The 21700-nt window shown below is 39.4% G+C and overlaps 1 protein-coding gene and 1 long non-coding RNA gene across 3 annotated transcripts in view; both read left to right on the forward strand.

The window, feature by feature from the left end:
• The first annotated feature begins 2547 nt into the window (after positions 1–2547).
• AUH (AU RNA binding methylglutaconyl-CoA hydratase) overlaps positions 2548–21700 on the forward strand; it is a 110865-nt gene continuing 91712 nt past the window's right edge. Inside the window, exons 1-3 of the mRNA XM_072922031.1 lie at positions 2548–2995; positions 11974–12041; positions 12139–12226. Coding sequence (XP_072778132.1) covers positions 2764–2995; positions 11974–12041; positions 12139–12226 — 388 coding nt within the window. The 5' untranslated portion in view covers positions 2548–2763. The remainder of the gene's footprint in view (positions 2996–11973; positions 12042–12138; positions 12227–21700) is intronic.
• Positions 12233–19378, forward strand: LOC140681753 (uncharacterized). Of its 2 annotated transcripts, none has more exons than XR_012052888.1 (2): positions 12233–13585; positions 18220–19378. It is a non-coding gene; the product is annotated as an uncharacterized lncRNA (long non-coding RNA). The 2 variants fall into 2 exon arrangements; XR_012052889.1 differs by lacking the exon at positions 12233–13585 and adding an exon at positions 13593–15780.

A 21700-nucleotide genomic window follows, 5' to 3' on the forward strand; every position in this document is an offset into this window, starting at 1 on the left:
TGTGTGTAGCAGCAATCAGGCTACCAAATGAGATACGTTATTTAGGTAGTTACTTAAAACTGTTTTCTAGTTGCTCTATTTTTTAAAACTGGGATATATCTTTAAATAACATGTAAAGTATGCCAACATACTTTACCTTTCATGTACTACTATGACCTCAAAGCTGTGTTTTAGAAGTGAACTACAGTGAAAAAATCAGGGAAAAAGAGAATATGGAAAACTTTGCTTTCATCTGAGTCCTGAATTACGCTTGCGTGTCAGGGAATGGGAGGAATTGAATACACAGTATTAAAAAATGCAGCATAGTATCAAATGACTGCAATAAACCACACATATATGAATATCATATCATGCAGTTTTACACATTGAGAAAAAATAAACAGAAATTAAATTTTCTTTTCACTTCTTCCACAAATAAATTAAAATCAGACAATGGCATGTAGAAGAAAATTGCATTTCTAAAATTCTTCATTTTAAAAATGACTGGGTGTTTCTACAATGGAGACGAATCTGTTGGCTTGACTGCACTTACTTCTGCTCAGAAATGTGTTCACTAGTTCTTCATTTTGGGAGCCACTGCATGTGACTAAATGTCTGCCTTCATCTTCAAGGCAACATTATGACATGGCAGTGAATTTAGGTCTGCTTTTAATGCCTATTTATCTTCTGCATCTTTTAGAATAGCGCTGTCTCTGTTTCTATTGATGTAATTCAATATGACATTTCAAAATTCCTTCTCATAAACGAAGATGTTCTTCAACTGCAAACAAAATTTTCTTAATTCCTTTCTACTGGAAGTCTTTGGCATGCTGCGGGCTCTGCTGGAAAGGGCTGTGAATCACAAGCTATTGCCGTGTTTAAATAGTAAAACATAATAAATGCAAGGTGATAACCTGTCTATTCCTCCCCCCACATGCACATTTGCCCTTCGTGGTGCTTCAAGCGAACAAACAGGACATTATTTTTAGACCTTCACTTCTCCAGAAGGAAGGCATGGAGGAGCTGCTGAGCAACTGCATGAAGGAATGCAGTAACTAGCTCTCCAAAATAACAACCAAAATGGCTCCATCTGAGCCTCTGCTCAGAAGCAGTACAGCTTTATTCCTCTAATTAAGTAACACTGAATTATGAAAATGGCAGGGGGTGGCTCAAAGGCATGCTTTCAGTTCTCAAGACCTAATTTGAAGGAAATAAACTTGAAGAAGACAAACTTCACAGCTTTTAACAGCCTCATTACTGACCTGCATTAACTATGGTTATAACAACCTTTGCCAGGTTCTGTGTAAGGAAACAAGTCAACTTCTTTGTATCTAATGCATGTTCTGGCTCAACTAAATTGTTATGGTATTAACACATGGATTGCTGAAATTTCAACCTTTTTGAAACAGGTCATAGCAGTCCTGAATCATGTGAATTTACAACAAAACATAGCAATTACCTCCCACCTCCATTGTTACTGCTTTTATTGTTTGATTTGTTTCATGCTGGTATGTCTGCTGGTGTGCATGGAGGGCAAAGCAGACACCATGGCAGCGTTGCTTAGAGACCTAAACTCAACTCTAACCTCCAAGGCATATTAATTTGATCCTTAGTTTTGCAACACAATGGTAATTCTGAGAACCCCAAAACAGGATGGTGAATCCTATCTTTTATTGCAGTATACAGAACCATGTGATACCTGGTTTCTGTTATTGACCATAGCTCCTTTCTTTGTTCAGTGCTGATGCCACGACCAGGCTTTGCCATGGCTGATGTGGGGCAAGAAGTAAGTACTGCAGAGCTCATGAGTGTTCATTCTGGTGCCACCACACACACAGCACAAAAGAGCCTGAGCATGTTGCCTTTAAGGTGGGATGTTCTCAAGTTCACTGCAAATAAACGTGCTGCACAACTTCCAGCAGTATGAAGCCCTGATGAAACTAAACATCTGCTGTTACTAATGAGAAATTTGTCTATGCACCTGCATATTTTAAGCTGTGCGTGAGAATCACAGAATGTCAAGAGGCGGGAATGGACTTTTAAAGATCATCCTGTCCCAAACCCCTTCACATGCCATAGGCAGACATCTGCTAGACCATGTTACTCAAGCCTTATTCAACTTCAGTGCTGTGAGGGCTGAGGCAAGCTTCTCTGGGCAACCTATTCCAGTAGTTTCATCCATTGTCGCAGTGAAGGATTTCTTCCCAAAATCCCACTTACATTTTCTCTCTTCATTCGTACCCATTTCTGCTTGTCCTATCACTACAGATCCTGATCAACTTCCCTTTAGACACTGCAAGGCTGCTGTAGGGTGCCCACACAGCCTTCTCTTTTCCATCTCTTCACGATGCTTCACCAGCCACAGCTCCCTCCGCCTGGCTTTGCGGAGGGGGTGTTGCAGATCACCCTTATCACCCTCACGGCCTCCTCTGCCCTTCATCATTGCCTTTTTCCTCCGGGGGACCCCAGGGCTGGATGCAGCGCTCCAGGTGGGGTCTCACCGGGGCGGAGCAGAGGGGGCAGAACACCGCCCTGCTTCTGCCCACGCGGTTTTTGACGCTGTTTTTGACACGGCCCAGGACGGGGCTGGTTTTCTGTCCCGTTTCCCATCTCCCCTGCCGGAGGAGCCTTTTCCCCAGCGGGGCCGGGCCGCAGGAGCCGCGGCTGGCGGCGCGGTGAGGGGAGGGGAGGCGGGAGCGCGCCCCGTGCGTGCCGCAGCCGGTCACGTGGGCGGCGGCACCGGGGCCGGGGCCGCGAGAGGCTGAGGCGGCGCCGGCAGCAGCGATGGCGGCGGCGGCGGCGGCGCTGGGCGGGCTCGGCCTCCTCCGCGCCCGGCTCAGGCTCGCAGCCGCAGCCGCCGCGACCTCCGCCGCCCTCGGCCCAAGCGGCCACCGCGCGCCCTCGCTGCGGGGAGGCGTCGCCGCCGCCGCTCTCCCCTCGGCCAGGAGGAGCTACGGCTCCCAGGCGAAGGAAGAGGAGGAGCTGCGCGTCCGGTACCTGGATGATGAGCACAAAGGTAATGAGGGGGAGGCGGCTCTGCACCTGCTGTCCCGGCCGGGCCGGGGTGACCCCTGCGGGGCAGGGAGAGGGCGGCCCTGCGGGAGCTGCCCGCGGCGAGGGGCGGGCAGAGAGCGCTGGCTCCTCCTTCTCCTCCTTCTCCTTCTCCTTCTCCCAAGCCGGGGCTGCGCCGCGGAGCGCCGGGAGCTGCCGGCATGGCGGTGCCGGAACTGGGTCAGCTCGGTCCTTCTTGATCTTCACTGCATCGTAGAACGGTTCGGGTTAGAAAGGACCTTGAATAGTATCTGGTTCAAACTCCTCCATCTCGTACTAGACCAGATTTGCGTAGAGCCCCATTCAGCCGGGCCTTGAACAGCTCGAGGAATGGGGCAGCCACAGCTTCGGTGGGTAGCCTATTCTAGTGCCTCACCACTGTCACAGTAAAGATTTTCCTCCTATTAACTAATCTAGATTTATTCTCTTTCAATTTGAACCAATTCCATCTTGACCAGTTGCTACATGCCCTTGTGGATAGTCTTGCCTCATCTTTCGTGTAGGTTCCCTTCAGGTACTGGACAGCTGCGATTGGGTCACTTCAAAGCCTTCTAATTTCTACACTGAACAGTTCCAATTCTGTCAGCCTTTCTTTATAGGAGAGGTGTCCCATTCTTATCATCTTGATGACCTTCTCTAGATGCATGCCAACAGGTCCATGTCCTCCCTGTGCTGGGACCCCAGAGCTGATGCAGGGTTCCAGGTGGGCTCTCACCAGAGCAGAGCAGAGGGGCAGAATCCCCTCCCTCCCCTGCTGCCCACGCTGCTCTGGATGCAGCCCAGGACACGTTTGGCTTTCTGGGCTGGGAGTGCCCATGGCTGGGTCATGTCCAGCCTCCCACCCACAGCACCCCCAAGTCCTTTCCACAGGGCTGCTCTCCATCTGTTCATCACCAGTGTTGATACTGGGGATTGTCCTGACCCAGTTGCAGCACCTTGCACCTGGTCTTGTTAAATTTCATGATATTCCCATGGGCCCATTTCATGAGCTTGTCTAGGTTGTTATGGATGTTATCTTGTCCTTGAGGTGTATCAACAGCATCACTTCTTTTCTAGAGAACTGCAGCATATATACTGTACACCTGTGTGAGCTGGATCTGTTTGCCACTCTAATTGTGTGAAAATGAAGTTTAGCAGCAAATATCTAGAGTCAGGCTGCTTCAGACATCAGTTTTGTGCTTTGTGTGCAGGGGGCAGAGAGGGCATAAAACTGATATCCATGTTTTCTGTGGTGGAAGGTATGGCTTCAGTATTCTCTCATCTCATGCCACTCTCCTAATAATCATCTCATCCTCCTCCTTGCTTTTAGTGTTGTTGAGCACTACTCACTTTTTTCTACTCAGTTATACCGAGAGTCTTATTTTAACACATCTGGTTAAAAAAAGAAAGAAAATTTGTGCTCCTTAGTGACATGCAGCCAGTTCATCACAGCACGGACACTTTGTGCTTCCTATTATGATGTGGTGCTCATGGATTTTGGAAGTGTTCCACTTCCTTTGGTGTTTGTCACTTCCTTCCCCTGTGGATTCAACAGGGCTAGGAATGGTGGAGAAGAGGTGCAAACTCTGTTCCTGAGGATTTATGCTGATAATACTTATACTTAGACATGATGTTATACCTGCTTTTATGGAGGGGACCATAGTATAGGGTTTTGATTATCTGCACATGAATCTCTTTACATGGAGAGTACATCTTGTACAGTTTAGTTTATGTCTTTGAGCACATTAATTCAGCAATTTCACACCTGCTACCAATTCAGCCAAATGCCTTTGAGTTAAGTAGGCCAGTACATAGATTTGTATACATATACAGAGAGGTAACTTCAAAACTTTGAATTTTAGTATGAGCTTAGAAGATTATTCTTTCTTTTTCAAGGGAAAACTGATGTGCTTTTATCAGCTTTCAGCAGGGCAGGTTTTGTCATTATTTAGGATTGATAGTAAAGGTGATAAAATATGATCCTGAAATTATCTTCTGTCTTGTAGTTCTGTTCCCAACTCTTTCTACTTCCTTTAAAATGTACTAGTTTAGTACTGTTTTTCCAGCTGACTCTAGAACTTTGAATTAGTTTAAAACATCTATTCAGATTTTTGTGGTTTATTTTAAGTTAAGGAAGAGACAAGACAGGAGCAAAGGAAAGTTTGTAAAATGTTAGAAGAGTGTTTTTCTTTGCTTATTTTGTGCTTTACCAAGAAGTGGTAGAAAATACCTCAGTATTACATAGTAATCAACTTTTATTTCTATTACACATAGAATTAGGCAGTGTGTTCCAGCTGTTGAATCAGCAAGGAGTCATTGTTTTTGTAATGTTATGAAGGTGTTTCATACTTATATGTAGCCTAATGTCCCAAAACTTGGAGATAGTATTTGTAATGTTAAAGCAACTGTCACTGTCATAAGGAAGGATTCAATCAGTGTATTTTTAATAAATGAATTCTCTAAGCGGAAGGAATTTTCTTTGGTATTGTATTTCAGAAGGACACAGACACAAACACTGTTTGTTAGAAAAAGATAAAAACAAGGATATAGAAATGTATCCTTGAAGTAGACATTAATTTCATACGCCTTATTCAGCAGCACAAAGAGCAGGCAACATTTCTGCAAAAGAAACATGGCTCTGCTTCCTCCCTGTAGTACTATGACACACCTTCCTCCTCACCTTGTATACCAAGTTCATCTATATTTATCTGCTTACAGCATATGGTATCTCTGCTGAATGAGGACACCAGCTCTGTAAACACCCCTGTGCTCTTTCTTGCTCTTTTCTACCCTGCCATTCCTTGATCTACCGTTTCACGTTCTTGACTTTCCCGTACGGTACTCTGGTCTCATCACACCATTTCATACTTCTTGACTTCATGCACACTCAGACCCTGCTCTCTGACTACCTTTTCTGGCACACACGTGCTTGTTGATGCTGTGGTTGTGCTCTTGTATGTGCCTAGTGTTTCCATGTTGCTCAGATTGCACTGTGAATACTGGGGAGGAGGGAAAGCTGGCTGTACCTGCCTCACGTACAGGCACATGTACGTGACAAATCTACAGGCAGTAGACAAATCTTTGCCTGTAGGCAAAGTAGCAAACTGTTCTGCTTCACTTCCATGTGATTTGCATACCCCAGGTCTTGGGAAGTTGTTCAAAATGAAGTAAAATGAGAGTATGTTTCCAAAGGCTAGTTATTGACATTTTAACTCAAGGCTTTCCAACTTCCAAATTTGAAATTTGACCAGAACTAGAATACAAAAGGTGTGAGATTTTTGAAGAATGTGATTAAAAAGTACCTGTATATTCTGCCCATGCTGCAACTTGTGAAGCTCTAAGTGTAAGTTTTCTGTGAGTAAAGATGACTGTCAGTGTTTTTAAATTAAGTATATATCTTTTACTTGATTTGAGATTCTATTTGATCATCACTAGGGCTGAAATGTATTGCAGCTATTGACATTTCAGAACGTAGCCAAATTGCATTGGTGATCCCATTACAAATTTAAATTATTGTATTGCTTTGGATTTTTAAGTTATAGGTGAAATTGGGAGAAATATCTTTTTGGTCTTCACTCCAGTGTGGCAGTGTCACTTGCTGGAATGTGATAAAAATATTTTTAGAATTTAGATTTTACACTAGAATGACTCCTTATGGTCAAATTTCCCAGCTGGTTTTGGTTCAGTTTAGAATAAGACAGCTTTATGTCTTCAACAGTTAGAATTTTAATGTACATGGAATGGGCAAAACCAAATACAGTCTTGGTCTAAGTTGTTTGCTCAGAGGTTGGAAACTGATAGCTAGCTGATAAATTGGAAAAACTTCCTGTTCTTTTGCTGTGTTTAAAGCAGGGCTGAGCAGGTGAAATCTAGTAACTTAAGAAGCGTGGAAAAGAGTTAAATCAGAATTTAGAGATGAAACAGGCTCATAGGGGATTTTGAATAATGCTTTGGTGCTTTTAAAAAGTGCTGTTTAGTACACATCTGTGTGATTTTTCACTTAAATACTTCTTGATTAGATGATTAATGAAAGCCACCAGAATTGTGCATGATATATTCACCATATGTTCCTGTTTTGCTTAAAAAATTACTTCAGAATAATAAACATCTACATCCACTTGTCTGCCTTGATGCATCTGAGTAGTTAAGTGAAACAAGCTTAAAAATAACTTACTTTGATCCCCTTCCATTTACCAAAGCACAATTCAGACATTTTAAAAATATTTTTTTAAATTACGCAAAATGGCCTCTGTGTATGTATTGAATGCAAATAAATAATAAATACAAAGAATTCTGTGGCTGCTTTATATGCAGATGTAGTGAATCTTTCAAACTCTGGCAAAATGTCTAGTATTGGTTTAAAGACAAGATTAATTTTTAAGTAACCATTTAGATGTGTTTCTACCAAACATTGAGGATGAATGTTTTGATTTCTAAATATGCAATATAAAAGAGATAAAAACATTATTAAAAGTAAGATCTCCTGTGTGCTGATACAAACAGGAGTTTATCCAGGATCTAATCTCTTCACTTAATATTTAAGTATTGTATTTAGTGTATGCTATGAAACAGGAAGTTTCTGGGAATTTACAGATACTTTGAAGCTATCTTTCAGATACATATGTATCCTTATTTCTGTGAAAGACATTTCTTGCTTTTACTATGCTTCCGTTTTATAATATAACTTTCATATTTATCATATAACTTTTATAATACAAGTTTCATTTCCTTTTTCTATAAACAATGAGAATTACACTACAGGCAGCTTTCTCTTTTGACAGGGGCAACTTTTAAGTAGAGAATATATTGTACATTTACATGTGCCTTGCCTCTAATGGTTGGCTAGGAAAATAGTATACAGGAATATTGCTGCTTATATTGGACAACACTGGGAATCACCATCTCTTGAAGAGCCTAGCCAGTTAAGATGAAGTTAATTTTCAGTTTGCAGATATATTCTTAATACGTGCACATTATGTGCTAAAGTGTGTCCCAGAAATAATGTGGGGATGACTCCCTGGAAAAACTATGACATTACTGTTTGGTTTATCATTTTGTGAAGGCTTAGTCCTTCTTAGATCTGTCATGTTTTTGATACCATACAGACACCAACAAAGCAAATACTACTACTAGTACAACTACTAATTTTTACTTCTATTTATTAATGATTGCTTTTTAATATATTTTCTTTCACAAGTCAATTTTTCAAACAGTTTAGTTAAAAGGATTTTGGAAAGCATATAAATATGTGTGTGCTTTAGGAAGAATGAACCATGATTAAATGCTTCAGATGACAACATAACCGGTGTTATTGAAAAGTGACCTCCCTCAAGTCAAGTCCCCCATGACTGGAAAAGGGGAAACCTTGTACCCATTTTTAAAAGCAACAGAAAGCTGGAGCCTGGGAACTTGTGACCCTTGAGCCTCTTCTCTGTGCCTCACCTCTCTAAGGAGCAGATCCTCCTAGAAGCTGTGCTGAGGCACATGGAGAACAGGGAGGTGATTCAAGACAGCCAGCATGACTTCACCAAGGGCACGTCCTGCCTGACCAACTCGGTGGCCTTGAATGATAGAGTTCACTTTATCAGAGGTCAAGGGAATGACTACAGATGTCATTTATCTGGACTTCTGGAAAGCCTTTTGCAGAGTTCCCCTCAACACTCTTCTTTCTGAAGTGGAGAGAGATGGATTTGGTGGATGGACTGTTCAGTGGATGAGAAGTTGGTTGAATGGTGGCATCCAGAGCGTAGTGGTCAATAGCTCAGTGTCTTGATGGAAGTCAGTGACAAGTGATGTGCCTCAGGGGTCTATACTGGGACCACTGTGATTTAGTATCTTCATTGATGACATAGATGAGGGGACTGTGTTCACCTTCAGCAAATGTTTAGATTATACCAAGCTGAACTGTGCAGTTGACATACCTGAAGGATGGGATGCTATCCAGAAGGACTTGGACAAGTTTGGGAAGTGAGTCTGAGGGAATCTCATTAAATTTAACAAGACCACGTGCAAGGTGCTGCACCTGGGTCAGAGTAACCTCTGGTACCAGCACAGGCTGGGGATGAACAGATGGAGAGCAGCCCTGTGAGAAGGACTTGGGGGTGCTGTGGGTGAGAGGCTGGACATGACCCAGCCATGGGCACTCCCAGCCCAGAAAGCCAAACGTGTCCTGGGCTGCATCCAGAGCAGCGTGGGCAGCAGGGGAGGGAGGGGATTCTGCCCCTCTGCTCTGCTCTGGTGAGAGCCCACCTGGAACCCTGCATCAGCTCTGGGGTCCCAGCACAGGGAGGACATGGACCTACTGGAGTGAGTCCAGAAGAGCCATGAATATGTTTGGAGGGATGGAGTGTTCCTGTGAAAAAAATCTGAGGGAATTGGAACTGTTCATCCTGAAGGCTAGGCTTTGGAGTGGCCTACTGTGACATTCCATTTTCTGAAGGGAGCCTGTAAGAAACATAGAGAGGGACTTTAAAGTGAAAGAGAGCAGGTTTAGTTTAGATATTAGGAAGAAATTCTTTACTTTTAGGGACTGAAAGTGATTGCCCTGAGAAGCTGTGGATACCCCATGCCTGGAAGTGTTCAGAGCCATGGTGGAAGGGCCTCTGGACAATCTGCTCTAGTGCAAGGTGTCCTTGCAGGAGGTTTGGAACAAAATGATCTTCAAGGTCCCTTCTGTCCTCAGGATGCTCAGATCTTGTAGTAATGGCATATCAGAACAATAATGATTCAAATGTGACTGTAAAGCATGTTTTTTGTATATGTATATCACTGCAATATGTAGGCATCCCTTGCAAACCTTTTATACTTTTCCTCTTGCAATTCTTGCACATAGTTTTTTTATACTTACATGAAAACAGCTGGGTGGGTGCCATCTTTATGTTTTACTTCTGTAGAACGAAGCAGAAGTGGTAGTTTTATGACTTGATACGACACTGCTAAGCAAAAATTGACTTGTATGATTTCTCTTCAAGGATGATTCCTTTGTAGGAAAAAAAACCTTTAAAGTGCTTTAGTGTTAAGTGGAGCTTCCTTCTGAATACACTGTTGTTGGTGGTGGAGTAGCAGTTTTTGGGTTCCAGTGGGGAGAAGAAAAATTCAAATGTCATTAAGTGTTACTGCCACTAAGTATCACATGCTTCTGAAAAGGATGCTGTTTCCTGACTGACGTATGGTTTGGGGTAATATTGTCTCTAGTGTATTCAAACATGGATCTCTAGTGCCTGTAATCAAAGTGAAGTCAGGGTGAAGGGTCTTTTTGTTGCTTGATGTAGGATGATGCTTTTGCCTGATCTACTTGTGTTGAACTTATGGAATATTTGAATTTGGAGTGATCCTCCTCCTGGAGAAGAAGTTGTAACAGCTGAAGAAAAGTGCTACAGTACCACTCCTTTTTGCTTAACAGAATATAAACAGATTCCTATGTAAAGTGCTGAGTAACAACCTTTGCAGGTGGTCCTGATGAATACCTCCAGCCATAGGTATAAGCGTGGGAATTCAGGCTTGTAGAACAAGGGAATGAAGGTCATTTGGGTTTACCTGGCTCCACTTCCCTATTAGGAGGTTCCTATATGTAATAATTGACTGTACCTTAAGTGCAAGAAGGTCATGTGTGCTTTATTACTGCATTTGACATTATTTTTATTTGAATCATGACAGTCATAGCTGGTAAATGGAAGACTTTGTCTTCAAATTGTTAACTACAGAAGGAACAGGAGCTCTTTTAAATCTTGTCTTGTGTGCATGTGTGTGCAACAGACATGCAGGAGGAAGGAGAGGAAGGGAGCTCAGACACTAATGGGTCACTCCTAAGGGAGAACAGGTTTTCCAGAAATAGAAGAAGCAGTATGCACTGAGATGACAAAGAAGGCTGTACAAGAGCATAACTATGCTTGTTCATTCAAAGATTGTACATTTAAAGCTGAGTGGTGAAGTAGTAATCACCTGGGCAAACACCAAATTTCTGGAATTCTGTTTTTTCATATCATAGGTTGGTGGCATTACTGTGGGCATTTTTGTTTGAGACAGAGCTTCTTTTCTCCTTTTCATTCCTGGTCTTGCCCTAGTCCTTTTTTCCACTTTATCCTTGCATTTTCTGCATGAAGAGAGTCCTAACTGATAAAATACTACCAGGGCAGGATCAGGACTGTGTGTTGGTGTTTTCAACTCAGGCAGTTGTGTGGGTTCAGGCAGTAATTGTCTAAAAGATTGCTATAGCTGTGGTAAACTTAGGCATTACCAAAGTAGACATTTCAGAATTTTCCTCTTGGATATTCATGCCTGTTAAGGTGAGGGGTGCAAAATAAAGACAATTTTTGTTTCTACTACAACATCCAAACCAATGCACAGGTAATCAGCCAGTTAGACAATTAATCTGTAACTGGACTAAGGGAGCTGTGAATGTGTCTTTGGAGCCATGTACCAAGCATTGATCTTGATTTTTGTATTTCAGGGAGAATTTTTGTTTGATTTTGTTCCTTTTTAAACAATTTTTCCCATTGGTGGCATTCTTTCTATGTTTATGACTTCCTTTTACCTGTATCGGAGTTGCTGGTCTTTGCTCTGATAGCACTTCATGCTTTAAAAAGTCTCTGGAAATAGGCTCTCTAAGTATGGAAATACGTGCTTTACAATTAAGCATCTTTCCTGATGGTTTGTCAGCACTTCATGCACAAACATGAAATTTTTGCATGCAGTTGTATAATTCTACATTCAACCTTTGTAAGCACTGTTTCCACATGATGATGTTAGAGCCCTATTTTTGTTCTTAAAGTAAGTGTAATTTCTGTTGAGTATTGAAAAGAATAAATAATTTTATCTTCTTTCAGAAACTCAGTAGTGATTACACTAGCATTTTTTTTTTCAGTCCTCAATGCCTTTTGCATAATTTCAAAATAATAATAATTTACATAGATGATACATATTACACTACATTGTAACAATGATTTGATCTTTTTTCCTCTCCAGGAATTGTGGTGCTTGGATTAAACAGATCTCATGCCAAGAATGCACTTAGCAAAAATCTTGTAAAAATGGTAAGTGACAAGAATAGTTTTTACTGTAAAGGTGAAATATTGGAATGAAGCACTTTAAAAAGTGTTTGGTGATCCCCCTTCCTCCTTTTCTCTGTAGATGTCAAAAGCTGTGGATGCTTTGAAATCTGATAAGAAAGTACGAACTGTTGTATTCCGGAGTGAAGTCCCGGGGATATTCTGTGCTGGTATGCAAATTTAATTTTCCTAAGAAGCTGGAAATCCATATTCTTTTATTGCAGAAAAAAAAAAAAAAAAAAAAAAAGCCCAGATTCCAAGGAAACATGTCATTTTCATATATTCGTCTCAGTAACAAACAAAACATTTTAAAATTATTTTCTTCAATTGCTAACACAAATCAAATACCGGGCTTATTCTTTCTGTGTCATAAAGCATTTCAAAATATATAATATAAAATAGACAATTTTGAACCATGATTGTGAAAAATCATTTAATTGATCTAGAAACTCTTGCAAGTATGTCAGAATAAGGTGCAGATAATTTGAGGCCATATAAAGAGGCTTTGTAGAAAGCCGTATCAAACCTTTCTTTTAAATGCATTAAATTTAACTTTTAATTAAAGAAACATATGTAAACTTAAAATTTCATGATGAATATGCATGTTACTGCAGGCTGAATATAGTCTCAAATTAAAAACAAATCAAAACAAAAAGCACACACCCCAGCCCACGTATCCAACAGTACATGCATCTTGCCAAAGTGCTCAGAAAAGCAAGAGGTCTCAGCTACCAGATGCTGGGAAACAGAATTTGCTGACATGTCAAGATCAATTCATACATCAGTATCTTTTATTGCTATCAAGTGAATAGTCTTCTTATTTAAAAATGTTTCAACTAGTTCTTACTTTATTCAAATTTAAGTTACATCTATTTGAAACAGAAAACAGAAGTAAAACAGTTTGTTCTTTCTAATACATTAATAGAACTGTCAAGAAAGAGGAGATCAGTTCTGAAATTTTATTTTTCTGATAATTTATGTAATGTCGTTCTTTATAGCCCAAATAACATAAACAGTTTAGTTTTAAATGCAAAATAGTTTTTCCAGTGTTTAAATATGTAATGTACCTAAGCACTTTTAGTTGGGTTTAAAATTCTTCTGGCTTTTAGTAAGCCTGTTCTCATGCAGATACAGTTTGTCACTTACAAGACTTGTGAAAATAGTTGTCTTGGAAAAAGGGAATAATCAATTCAGTACTTAGTAATACATATGAATTGGTTAAATGGGTATGTATTAATCAGCATATTTAATTTAAAGGTTGTTTAAAACCACAAGTTTTACGTTTTAAATCAAGAAGTTTTAAATTTTAGTCATCTCAGAAAAAAACCGTAGCTTTTAAACTGATGAAGATTGAAGCATCAGAGCAACACATGCAAATGGTGTTTCAAGTTAAATGTTATGTACTAGAAATAAAAAGATGGCTGTTGGGCTTTTTTAGCTGTTTTTTATTTGACGTTCTTGAATTTTGTAGGAGTGGTATATTGGAAATAAGAAAGCAGAAATATTGATTTTGAGGGAGAGTATCTCAGGTATGCTACTATTATTGTACTTACGAGCTCCAAGTATGTCTCCAGTATTCTTTGACAGCTGTCTTTTCTGAGCTGTTTTGGTATAAAGGTTTAACATACTTATTGCTGCTTATTTGTCTGGCTTAGAAAATCAAGCAATTCAGAATATGTATTAAGACATAACAATAGAGAAGATACAAGGACATTAGGAAGGAAAATTAGTCCTGGAAAGAAGACTGTGAAAGACAAGGGCTGGGTAGCTATATCTGGATCTTAACCTGGGGAGTAGATATAGGGTGTGAACTAGGTGTCTCTAATTTTAAAAAAGTGATGGGTAAAGCAAGTGTCCTAAGAAAGGAGATTCCTGTAGCTGAACAAGTGAAATAAAGGATGTTCCAAAACAGTGGTAACTTAAATTTAGAGTGAAACAGAATACCTGAGGCAGAGCTTGTTAATAAAAATAGACAAAAATTGCGCAGTGGATGGATGGATTGCTTCAGTAGGTGACTTTAATGGGTATCTCTAAAGAGAATAATAATAGAGGAAGCATAGTGAGATCTGGAAGAAAACAGGTTAGCAGCTTGGAGAAGTAAGATGAGAGGAACATACTGGATGTAATAAGGCTTAGGGAAGTAAGATGAGGAGAGGAACATACTGGATGTAATAAAGCAGTTTCTGGAGGGGACTCAGGAAATTCAGTAAAACACAAGAAAGTGTTTTCAAACTTAAATGTTAAAGGAGATTATGTTACTTCAAGAACATTTAATTTCCTTAAAAAATGCAAGAATCATCTTGTGAAATGTCACACTTTCTTATGCCTTATAGTGCTATTTAGTTAGGTTGGAATGTTTTTATTTTTTTGTATTTCCTCAATAATGTTTTCTTGCTAATATGTGTGAGAATGTATGTTTTTAAAAATACACTTTTATGATTATTTTTTGGACCACCATCTGATGTTTTACAGCCTGTGTATTGGGAAACTTTGTCCTAGAATGTAGTTCTCTTTTATGTGTGGAATGCAGTCCAAGATCATTAAATCCTGCCATTCCTTAGCTATCAACACATATCTGTGAAAGCCACAAGCCAAGTGTCTTGTTTCCTTCTAAGGCCTAGTCCACAAAACATGACATACAACCATTTTTCTCAAAATAGCAGTGTGGATGATTAAAATATTTAAACTCTTTTGATGACTGATATAGATTTGGGTATGATTTCAAATTATGGTATTTTCACATGGTGAAATTGGAGTGGGACAAAAATAGAATTCTATAAAGGAATGTAAAGATGTGCCAGAAGTCATATCCTTTCATTTCTGCATAAAAATTCGCTTTGAGTCTTTACCTACTCTTTTCTTTGTGTCTTCTTTTTAATACTTTATGCATCCATGGGTGTGGAAAGCTCCTCATTAATGCTCTAGCACTGATCAAAAGGGATGCCCAGAAATCAAAGCCTTGCATATCTGGGGTTAAGGGTGTCTATGATTATGTATAGGCTATGTCTTAGAGTAATTATGTCTGTAAGGGTTTCTTGTGCTTCCATTAAAAATGCTCTGGCACTGAGTCACTTCTTGACTCCTTTCTTTCTACATCTGAAATCAAATAAGTAAAGTATTGGTCTTTTTGAAGTGAACATGTATGACCAGTCCTGGCCTATGTAAGTCAAAGCTGTGTACTTGCACCATTCTGCAGCCAAAGTAGGTAAGTCTGTAAAGGAGTCTTTTTATTTCCTGACAATGTTCCATTATTTAGGAAGGCATAGGCTTATGCATGGAATAAGGCCGATGTCCTGTTGGTAAAATGTCTGTGGTCAAGTAATCATGGGTTGTACTGAGTTCACACAAGGAGCCAGATTACATTCACATAGACAGTTTGAATAGCTTGATTGTTCATTATTAATATAATTTTGACATATGTATATTAGTGATATTGCTGAGGTACTTTTTCTGAGCAGATTTTTAGGCTTTTTTCATCCTCAAAATACTTCTAGAAGTAAGTCTGCATAATAGTGTTGGGTGATACAGTGTTGTGAGGAAGAGAGGAGGCAGTGTCCACAAGTTGTTGCAAAATCTAATTTTGTGTTGGTGTGTTTGCAGAATGGATAAGGTTGGAAGAGATTTCAGTGAGGTAATCTGGTCCAACCTCACTGCTCAATCAGAGTCATTCTGGAAACAGTCTTAGAGCTTCTTCTGATTTTGACTACATGAGGTCAAAAAAAAGGTACAAATAGAATACTTCAAGAGTAGTTTTTTTGTTTTCAGAGAGTATTTGGGTATGGCTTTGGTCCCAAGAACTGAACAAGCTGAAATTGCACCTTAAAGCTTTTGTTGTTCAGTTTTCTAAGGCTTTGAATAAAAGCTGAGACAATATTTATATAACTTCTAGTTATTATAGAATTCTACTTTTGGATATGTTTTTGCTGAAGCTGAAGACTGCTGCATGTTTCTAGGTCTCCTGCTTTCTTCTGTTTTTTCCCATCTCACCCACTCTTGTCAGTAAGTTTGATGTAGTGAAATAGGGATTATGCTATATTTTGCAATTGAAAACTATGGGATCAAGTAATAATCTTTCCTTTTAAACAGTTTTATGTGTTGATGATTATATTGATGAAAACCACAGATTCTGATTATATTATTTTCCTTCTAACTTTTTGCTTGCTGTTCCTTGTATTGTTGTTTTTCTTGGTAATGTCCTGTTCTTCCATCCCTCTTTTCGTGTCTGGTCAAGAAGGCATTAAAAAAAATATATTCTTCATGTATTTGTCTCAGGTAGTAACTTACTGGCCCATAGTCCGTTGGTTCCATTTGCAGCTCATGCTAATAAATAAAACCCTTTGCTATCATTTTACCATTCAGAATAGTACCTCTGGTGCCTGAACAACCAAGACATTTGCTTAACTCTTTCTGTCTGAGTCCAGTCAGAGATAATTTCTCTTAAAAATCCACATGCGAGTTGTTGTCAGTTTCCCTGCATTTGAGAAAAATCCTACTATCTCCTAAAGAAGAAACGGACTAGAGGAAGACGCTGCTTCTGGATTTTGATTTGCATGAGAGAGTTAGGAGAGCTTTCCCTTGTAACTTCTTGAGACTTTTCTGGTGACTGTGTTTAGAGTTTAATTGTTTAGAACTGTTTGTCTTCAGTATTGTTTTTGCAAAACGAGCTCGACTATATGAAATAGAGGTTGTGAGGATGATGGGTTATTTGCTTTGTATATGTGTGCATACAAAGAGAGCAAGCTTTGGAACAATTTTTATTTAACATATTTGAAAAATGTTCCTTGGAGACCTTATTTCAAAAATCTTTGAGACATATCAGAATACAGACAGTTAACTTTTTGCTGTTGTTGTAACAGGCTTTCAAGATAGTTTGAAAAATTTTGGTATTTGAGCTCTTTAAACCACTTTGACCTAAAAGTTAGTGCAGCTTGGCCAATAAAGTCCCTTCTTGGAAAAGCAGAAGAAATCTCTGTGCCAGAAAAAATTCACTATTTGAATCTGTGGTATGAGTAAAGCCAACCCAAATGCTTTTCCTGTTGGCATAATTTGTCTACATCAAAATTTTGTTTCCATCAGAGCTGAATTGGCTATATGGAGTTTGATTCACGGCTGCCACTTCCAGCTGGTGCAGTTTTTCTGACAGAAGTTTATGAAGCAGACAAGCCTGGTAGAGCAGATCCTTGAGGACTTCTTTGTTTAGGAGGTTTTGATATGGAGGAGTAGAGGAGTTTCATAATAGCTCTCAAATACTTGACCTACTCTTACTTTTATAGAACTAGCAGAAGTAGTAGGGAGGTATTGCTGTGGGTGTAATCTCCTTTTTTCTTGCAGTTTCTGTTACGTAAGCAAGGAGGAGTGTATACTTTACCAGACCATATTTGGTTCTCCAGATTTCAGCTCCTGCACCAGAAACTGAGAAAAGACTTTGTGTATTACTCCACTCTTCCCTCTTAAGCTTTCAGATCACACATGAAAATATTTTAGTGTCTTCTGAATATTTCTGTTGCTGCATGTACCTTTCATTCCCCACAATAAATGCTTTATGATGTAGACTGTAGCTAGGTTCTTTCCTCTTTCTCATTCCAAGTTTTCACCAGTGTTCAGACTCCAAGTGCTGTTAGCTGCTTGTAGACTATTGGACTCAACAACAGTTGCATTTCTACTAGGACATCATCGGTGACATGAAATATGTTAGGTTGGTCAGCCATGTGGCAGCTCTGTCTTGTGAGTGTGCACAGTCACCTGTTACATTTGGGTTCTACATCTTGCTTTGTCTGAGGTAGATGATTTTGCTTCCTAATTTTGATGTTGTCTTTCTGGAATTATTAATTCCTGTCATTATTTCCTAAAGAACGTGTTGAATAACTGAGCCAGTCGAGAGTGCAGTTAGGATTGTGGTGGGATCCTCTAGTCTATATACAGAAAAAAATCCGAGTAAGAAAAACCATTTAAAGTACCAGTTTAAGTACCTTTCTTTTGGAAGTACCTTAGTCATCTAACTCCAAATGCTCCTCTACTACCTGACAACACATGCTAAATTTCAGAAGTAATTGGAATGACAGAGGACTTTTTCAGAGCTAAAAAATGCAAAAAGGAATTTTTCCAGGAGGATTTTCAGTAAGAATATGAAAATCTAACAATGTTCATTTTTTTTGATTTACAGAAGACTGATCCATTCCTGATGAAGAAGCAGGCACGAGGAATATGATAGGAAATTGGGTGGTACTGTGCTCAACAGTGCAGTCTTCAAATCAGCATCTAATCAACTAGGAAATTTTAAGCTAAGAATCAGTTGTTTGTCTTCTTATTGGTTGGTGCAATGCCTTACTTGAGAAGATGATAGAATTTGGTTTTCATTTGTTCAGCTTTCTGAAAGTTTTTCTCCAGTTGGGACTAGAGCTTTTAAATTCATGTATTTAGTTCACGTGGGCCTCTCTGAGAAAAGACTAGGAGCTATCCTGGTACTTGACAGAGCAAGCTGCAGCCATTTCCAAAATAGACCCATGACTCCCCAATGCTGAGTCTTTAAGAGATGCTGGTGGCACCTCAGTGACAACATATATATTAGAAATTGTAAAGAACCATGTGCAGCAGCCATGAGAGAGGAGTGGGAAAAAAATGGAAGAGGAACAGCCCTGCAGACCCCCAGATCAGCAGCAAGGAAGGGGAGGAGGTGCTTCAAGTGCCAAAGCAGGGGTTCCCTTGCAGCCCAAAGACAAGACCTTGTCAAAGCAGGTTGTCATCCTGGAGCTCATGGAGGACCAGTCTGGAGCAGATGTCCACACTGCAGGCCATGAGGAACCCCATGCCGAAGCAGGTGCACACATCCTGATGAAGGCTGCAGCCCATGAAGAGCCCAGTCAGGAGCAGGGTCCTGGCAGAGCTGTGACCTGTGGGAGAGCAGCCTGTACAGGACCAGATGCTCTGGCAGTTGTGGCCCGTGGGGGACCCATGCTGCAGAAGTCTGTTTCTAAAGGCCTGTGCCCTGTGGAAAGGACCACACTGAAGCAGTTCCTGAAGAACTGTGTTTTCTGTGGGAAGTCCTGGGAAAGACTGTGTTGTGGGGGAGAGATTGGATGCTGGATCAGGATAAAAGAGTGAGGAGGGAAGAGTGTCAGGGATGAAGTGTTATGGTTGAATTACAAGCCCCATTCCCCCTCCCGTTTGCTCTGCACAGTGGTGGGGAGGGGTAGGGAAGTTAGTAACAAAGTTAAACCAGCAAAAAAGGAAGGAAGAATGGTGGGGGGAAGATGGATTAATTTTGGTTTTTGTTTCTCACTGTCTACCTTTTATTGGCAATAAATTAAATTTATCTTTCCTAAGTCCAGTCTGTTTTTTGCATTATGGTAGCAAGTGAGTGATCTCCCTGTCTTTATCTTGATCCACGAGCTTTTAATTGTATTTTCTTCCCTGTCTTACTGAAGAGAGGAATTGGCAGAGAGCCGACGTTAACCTATACATCCAGTTATTATGGATTTTTCAAAGTAAGATTGAGGGAAGACCTTTATTCTTGAAGAGCTATGAATTGAGGGCGGATTGGTTACATAAAGTCTCAGAGGAACTTGTGTAAAAATGGTCTAAAGTAACAGTAGTCAGGAAGATTTTTCTCCAGTTGAGTGAATAGTGACCAGAGCTGTGTAATAAGTATGGTTCAGAAGTTAAAGAGGAATAACTTCAACAGAAAAGACTAAATCTATAACTTCTTGGTTATTTTTTCTATTCCTAACTTGAGGGGCAGGATTTTTTTCTTAAGGCTTGTGTATGGCTTCTGTTTAGATGACTCAGTCTTCCTACCTTGTGTGCTCTAAAGACTTGTGTATGAAATACTGTTTGTCCTTCTCTAGTTATGAAGTTCTCTAATGACAACTTCAGTTTAGTTACTCCTTTACTATTAGGAGCAATTTATAGAAATACTGTGTTTCTGTCTGAGAGGGATTCCATTGTTTCACTGAATACAGACATTTTTAATTGAAAGTACTTTCAACCAGCATGTACTTGTCTCCTGTGTCAAAGATTTCTAAGGGCCTAGTGAAGTAAAAGACAACTTAATTCATAGCTAATATTACCATAGCATAAAGCTTTGAAGAAAAAAAAGCTTCTGGTAATTCGATAGCTGTAATGCTAGTTGTGGATATTTCTATGCTGTTTTTCTTCCTTTTTTGGTCTTGATTAAGCTGTAGACCGTAGCTTACTGTGATTTGTGCATACAAATAAAAAAATAAATTTAAGAGCAGGCCATTAGTGAAAGATAAATTGTGGGCTCCAGCTAGAGAGTCATCTTTTTAGCAGTATTTTTCCTTGATTGATGCACTTTTGAGATTTGCTTTTTCAAGCTGGGGAAACAACATCTGACCATTCCTTCTCTTCTGTGGCTTGTGACATCTGTTAAAAAAATGGAAATGTAAAAGTTTATTTATTCTAATGATACAAGCATTCTTTTTCCTTCCTCAATAAGATTGAAGCCATCTTGAATTTGAGATCCATGCTATTACTTAAAATTGACTAAAAAGATCCAAATCTGTCTGAGTTGGTTCTCTGGATATACCAAAGGCTGGACTCTGTAACACAGTTATGTAGAAATACAGCACCTACTTCAGTCACTGGAAATGTGATTATTAACTGGGATTATTTATGAGATGGATATCTGTCTTTAGAACTCATTTTGAGCAGCAGAAGGTTATACTATATTTGGTGTCATTCAGCTGGTTTATGTGTTCTGGGAAGTATACAAGCAGGATTAAAGTGTATCTTTGGCTACTGGAGAATATAGTGAGTGTGTTTTACCTGCTGATTAAAAAATATATTAAAAAAAAAATCTTTTTTAGAAGTTTAGCAAATTGCCTTAGGCTTTTAGTCCATTACAACAAATGCACACAATTAATGTGGTATTTTATAGAAATATTTTTTTTATCAGTGATAGCCACCTAAAATGCTAAAAATATTAAGTTCTAGGTCATAGATATATTTCTGAGGTAGTGCTATTTGGTTAGTTCTTTATCTAGAGGAGAGTAACAAGAAAGGGAATGACTTTCCTAAAGCTATGAAAAATTATAAAAGCATGGAAAAAAATTGATCAAATTGAATGCCTAAAATTGTTAAATTGAAATATATGGTAAAAGTAATTTTTTTATGTCTGGAGAAGTAGTTACAAATAAATATACTGGTGATAACATATTTTTTTTTGTTTGGACTCTGTATATGGCAGTCAGGATCATGCTCAGGGTAGTCTCTGAGTAGTTGTACAGAAAACATAGGGAGACAAATGTCTGAAGGAAAAACAGCTGGGTTGCCTTCCTACATCTTGTTTATATTATGTTGAGTAAAAATTTTGGGGATGTAACTTACTTTTTATAATGGTAAATTAAGGATTGGAGTCTAACTTTAGAGCTAAGACTTTTATAACCAAATTACTGAAAGTCATTTAATTAATGAAAATAAGTATAACCATATAGCTTACAAATAAGTAAATCATGTCTGATCCTGAACAGCTGGAGAACTAAAGTTTCCTGCAATGCTTGAAATTGATGCAATGCTCTAGATCTTTTGGATTGTTACAGAAATAATAAAAAGTCTCCAGAGCAGACATTTGTAGTGACTTGTTGTCCAAACTTGACACAGGCAGGAACCATGAATATCTGGGATAT

The sequence above is a fragment of the Taeniopygia guttata genome, chromosome Z (assembly GCF_048771995.1).
Source record: "Taeniopygia guttata chromosome Z, bTaeGut7.mat, whole genome shotgun sequence".
Lineage (NCBI taxonomy): Eukaryota > Metazoa > Chordata > Aves > Passeriformes > Estrildidae > Taeniopygia > Taeniopygia guttata.